Here is a 4,848-nt window from a genome sequence, read left to right as displayed (position 1 = left end):
ATTAGACAGTAGGTAATCATTTCTCTTAATTAGTTTGATGGTTTGTGGAGTGAATAGTTATACCTGGGGGAGTAACTGCCTATACTGAAGGACAGAATGTATTCATTTGGAAACTGGCCGTACTTGGAAAATGAAATATGCCTTTTTCAGATCGATTTTTACAGACATTTGGGTTATCAAAAATACTGCCTAGGTAACTTGAAAAAATCTTGTAGACCGAGGGGATGTACTTGATTGCTAAGCAGAACTTTAATTTCAGGATTCCAGCGTTTGTTTTTAAATAGTCATAGCCCAACAAATGTAAGAGAAATCTTTAAAAGATTTATTTTTCCTTGAGGGTATATTGTACACCAAATATCCACTCGCCAGTAAAGCGCATTCCATTGAATGAAGCGTGAACAGGCAGGTGCTCCGTTAACAAACACTCTACATTGAAATGTATTTACCAGTTGGACGCAAATTGAGAACATACAAAAAATACACCGCCTACTCGGTAGGTAACAGCAACATCCTGGCTCTGAATCTATTTACACAGGTTACAAAAATATACTTTAGATATTTTTTGCTTACTTTCGAGAGAAATGTTTTGGCATTTCTTCCCTTCCCCCACTACAAAGTGCCTTATTTGACCATGTCTTTCTTTCCACCTTAAGGCTTAGATGCGTCACATCCACTAACAGAAATACGTGTTAGCAAGCTGCACATGAAAGGCACACAGACTTATCGGAACTTTAAGACCAACCAAAGGACAAAGCAAAGTTCAGCCACTTGGCAACCACCAGGGTAACTTCCCCGACATAAGAACATCTCTGGTACATGCTGGTAGCACGACATTCCAACCGCGTCTCATTTGCTTAAAAACATTGATGACAGTATTGCACGACAGAGACGTTTACCAAGTTATCCCCTGCCAATTCCAGGTTAAACAGGATGGAATACGAAAAGGCATACCCCCTCCAATTAGGCAATAGTGCCTGCAGATGCTGAGAGGGTACAGTTTGGCACATGTACACAATAGCATGTTTATATAAAAACATGTCCATTTCTAGAGACCCCAACAACTTCAGATTTCAATTGTCCTTGGTGTAAGTGTTGACATGTCTGAAGTAGCTGGGTTTACTGCAGGAAAGGTGCTGGTGACTGGGGAATTAAAGGAGGTGCTCACTGCTGCGGAGGGATAAGTGCTGGTGGATGAGGAGTCAAAGGACATGCTCACTACTGCGGACGGATACGTGCTGGTGACTGAGGGGTCAAAAGAGGTGCTCACTGCTGCCATGGGGTAAGTGCTAGTGACAGGGGTATCAAATGAAGTGCTTGCTACTGCAGAAAGGTAACCACTTGTGGAAGGGGTGTCAAATGATGTGCTCACTACTGCAGAAAGATAACCACTAGTGACCGGGGAGTCAAAGGTAGTGCTCACTACTGAGGATGGATACGTGCTGGTAACAGGGGAGTCAAAGGTAGTGCTCACTACTGAGGATGGATACGTGCTGGTAACAGGGGAGTCAAAAGAGGTGCTCACTACAGCTGAGGGATACGTGCTGGTAACAGGGGAGTCAAAAGAGGTGCTCACTACAGCTGAGGGATACGTGCTGGTAACAGGGGAGTCAAAAGAGGTGCTCACTACAGCTGAGGGATACGTGCTGGTAACAGGGGAGTCAAAAGAGGTGCTCACTACAGCTGAGGGATACGTGCTGGTTACAGGGGACTGGTAGGAAGTAATTGGAGTATTGGAGCTAGAGATACACATTGTCTTTTCAGCTTTCTTCTCCTTTTGGCGGAGGTGGATTTTCGTGTGCCTCTTCCTTTCATCGCTTCTAGCAAACTTCCTACCACAGATTTCGCAGGCAAAAGGCTTCTCGCCAGTGTGTGTGCGGATGTGTGTGGTGAGGTGGTCGCTCCTGCTGAAGTTCCTCATGCAGATACGGCACTGGAATGGCTTCTGGCCGGTGTGGATTCGAATATGGCGAGTGAGTTCATCAGACCGGGAGAAGCGCCGGTCACAGGTCTCCATTGGGCAGGCGTACGGCCGTTCGTGAGGAGGTGTCTTGCTGGGTCGGTTGGGGTACTTCCTTAACCGGGATGGTTTGATAAGCTGAGAGTGATAAGTACTAACGTTCTTGATCTCGGAACAGCTGGTTTGCGTGGCGATCGCTTTGATGGTGGAGAGAGGAATGAGAGACGGCTGAGCTCTGGGTTCCAGTGTCTGAAAAGGTTTTTGTTCAGAGTTGCTCATAGTAATGTCCTCCTGCTGGGCAAACATATAGTCTGGGATCATTGGCAGCTGGAAATTGGAGCTGCAGTTCTTAGTGTTGGAGTAGCCACCGGGGGAGGGGAAGCCCGGAGATTGTGCCTCGGTGAAGATATCGGAGCTGGAGTTGGTGAAGGTGGAAGGAGCAGAGTAGACAGCACTGGGCTGGCTGGACGAGGCCGAGTTTGAGCTGGGAGTGCTCATGCTAACGATCCCGCTTACCAGGCTGAACAGCGGCTCGGGCCACAGGTTGTTGTTGGAAGCAGGCTCAAGTGAGAAGCGACCCGTGTAGGTGACCGATGGAAGCCTGCAGTTTTGGGTTACGAACGACTCGATCAGAGACTTATCTCCGCTGGGTGAAATATCTGTAAACGTGTCTGAGAAAAGAAAAGAATACAATTTTAATTAATTGCATCGAAAAAGCGGCAATGATATAACAATTCAGGAATAATTGTTCGAACTAGACAATCTATGCGATTGGTAGACACATCGATACGTATATCCACCTCTGTTGTACACCTACATTGTATAGTGGGGTTGTGCCTCTGTCTACACAGAGAAATATTCACTGCAGTCTCGTCCGGTAAAGTATGTTCGGGAATAGCATCTGTTTTGCGGCACGGGGATATTGAAACGGACTGCCAGAAATGGAGATACCGGGACTTAGTCAAAAACGTATAACGGAATGCCCGGGGACAATGGAGCAGTGAAGCTGGGACATTAGTGTTCAAGGCCTCGCCAGCTGAAAGCACAGTTATAATATGTATAATTCATTTTGCTTATTTATCTGTGGACATGTGCCCAGATTTTATTTTAGTGCACGTATATCTCAGCAGCCTTTGGGTATGTAAATTTCACTTTGACCGTCGTTCTTCTTGCATATTCCAATCAGTTCATCCATTTTTTTGCCCTTTCACCAAGCTGCTTTACTCCGGTGTACCGTCGCTGGTCTGTGTAGATTTCGCCTTGTCCATTCTTTTTTTCCAAGTCCCATGTTTATTTCACTTCACTGCACTTCGTTTAAGGTTGTATTCCCCTGTCGTTTCCTGAGAATGTTTCAGAACCTCGCCTGTTCCGTGTGTATCTGTGTATGCACCTCTTGTTTATTTCGGCGAATTGTGCGTGACGCCCGAGTCCGCGTGCAAACCTGTGTTTGGGTTTTCTCGTGCATGTCAACGTTGTGTCTTCCCCAGGTATTCCCTGCTCTCTCGGCACAAGAGCACACACCGCAAGTCCCCGGTGTGAGTCCTGTGTGAAGGGGAGGCAGCTGATCTGGACGTTAGAGGTGCACGGACTGCGGCTGATGGAGAGCCCGGAGTTGGATGCGGGGTGGGTATTCCGCGGAGCGGCCGGGGACTCACCTGCCGGCAGATGCTCGAACTGCTCGAGGGGTTCCCCATAGAACGGCTGGTCGGTGGAGGCGGTGACAAACGTCCCCGTCATCAGCGCATCGTCCAGCTTCGAGTAAGAGTCCAGAGCCTGGTACAGTGGCTCTGGCAACAGGGGCGGCAGGCTGATCTCCGCCTTGGTCACCATTATGCCGGGATCTGGGGGATAAGCTGGGCAAATGGGTTGAGGCTGCCAGGCGGGGCGTCTCCGTCTCCGCTGCCGCCGCCGCCGCCGCCTCCTCCTCCTCCTCCGCCTCCGCCTCCTCCTCGGTCCGAGCCGAGCTGAGCCGCTGAACTGTCTTCCCGCGGGATGAATGCTTTCCCCGGCAACCGCCGCTATTTAGCAGGCTCGGCTCCGCCCCGCCGCTGACGTACATGCCCAAATATGGAGCGCAGGAAGCCCATGTTTGGGCAATGCCCGTTCCAGCGCTTGGGACCCTGTGACGTAGCGAGATGAGAGGGACCCCCCTACCCCTCTGCAAGTGCGCTAAGGAGACCCCTCTGCGGGCCGGGATTGCCGTCCGCCGCCTTGTTCAGCCTAGAACGCTTTCCTGCCTCAGGAGGTCGCCGGAAGTCCCCGGGCGCCGCCTGCCCATATTTGGTCACACCGCTCCCCGGCCCATATTTGGGCATCCGGCGGTTCCCGGACCCTCTCCAAATATGGCGCTTCCGCCGGGCTAGCCTAGGAGGAGAGGAGAGGCGCCGGCGGTTGCCAATCACCCGGCGTCGGTGGGAAACTCTGGAGCTCTAGCGCCTTGTCCTGCACCCTCTACCTCCCGGCGCCCCCCGTACACAGCTCGACTTCCAGTGCTGCGGACCTCGTCCCACCCGGCTACTGACGAGAGCTGTTCCTACAGCCCCGCCCTTTCCATGTATTGCCCCAGCCCCGCCCCAGTCACACGGAAGCTCCCGTCCTCGGCCCTGAGGCCATGGGATCCTGGCCGCAGCCGCAGAGTAATTAGCTGCGGGTACCCAGGACTATGGTGGGGAGCCTTCTGCTGGTGTTCAGACTGGAGGGTGAGCCAGTTTTGTTCATGTGGTGTCTCCCGCGCTCAACTTTCCTCCCTCGCTGACCCTGTACACGCAACCCGAATATTGATCGAAGTTTAATATTTATTCCGACGACGGTGCGTGGGCGCCGTATCAGACACCCCGCGAGGCGGGACCGCCCGCTCTGTCAGCATGGGATTCCTACAGATCACATCAGCA

At 51.3% G+C, this 4,848-nt stretch overlaps 1 protein-coding gene across 1 annotated transcript; it reads right to left on the bottom strand.

The window, feature by feature from the left end:
* Window positions 1-301: 301 nt before the first annotated feature.
* On the bottom strand, window positions 302-3,956 carry LOC140739529 (early growth response protein 1-B-like). The gene is made up of 2 exons (XM_073067923.1): window positions 3,613-3,956; window positions 302-2,628 (listed from the first exon to the last, which is right to left on the bottom strand). The coding sequence occupies exons 1-2, from the start codon at window positions 3,785-3,787 to the stop codon at window positions 1,064-1,066; spliced, it is 1,740 nt and encodes a 579-aa protein (XP_072924024.1). The 5' UTR covers window positions 3,788-3,956; the 3' UTR covers window positions 302-1,063.
* Window positions 3,957-4,848: the final 892 nt, after the last annotated feature.

This window comes from Hemitrygon akajei, chromosome 15 (genome assembly GCF_048418815.1).
Source record: "Hemitrygon akajei chromosome 15, sHemAka1.3, whole genome shotgun sequence".
In the NCBI taxonomy this organism is placed as follows: domain Eukaryota; kingdom Metazoa; phylum Chordata; class Chondrichthyes; order Myliobatiformes; family Dasyatidae; genus Hemitrygon; species Hemitrygon akajei.
Note: the sequence above shows the minus strand (reverse complement) of the source record. Positions and strands in the feature narration are given on the sequence as shown.

Bases quoted from the DNA above. Each gene is read 5' to 3' on its own strand.
- LOC140739529 (XM_073067923.1), bottom strand. From the start codon at position 3,787: ATGGTGACCAAGGCGGAGATCAGCCTGCCGCCCCTGTTGCCAGAGCCA. The intron at 2,629-3,612 runs GTGAGTCCCCGG...TTCTTTTCTCAG, and splicing joins GTTCGAGCATCTGCCGGCAG to ACACGTTTACAGATATTTCA.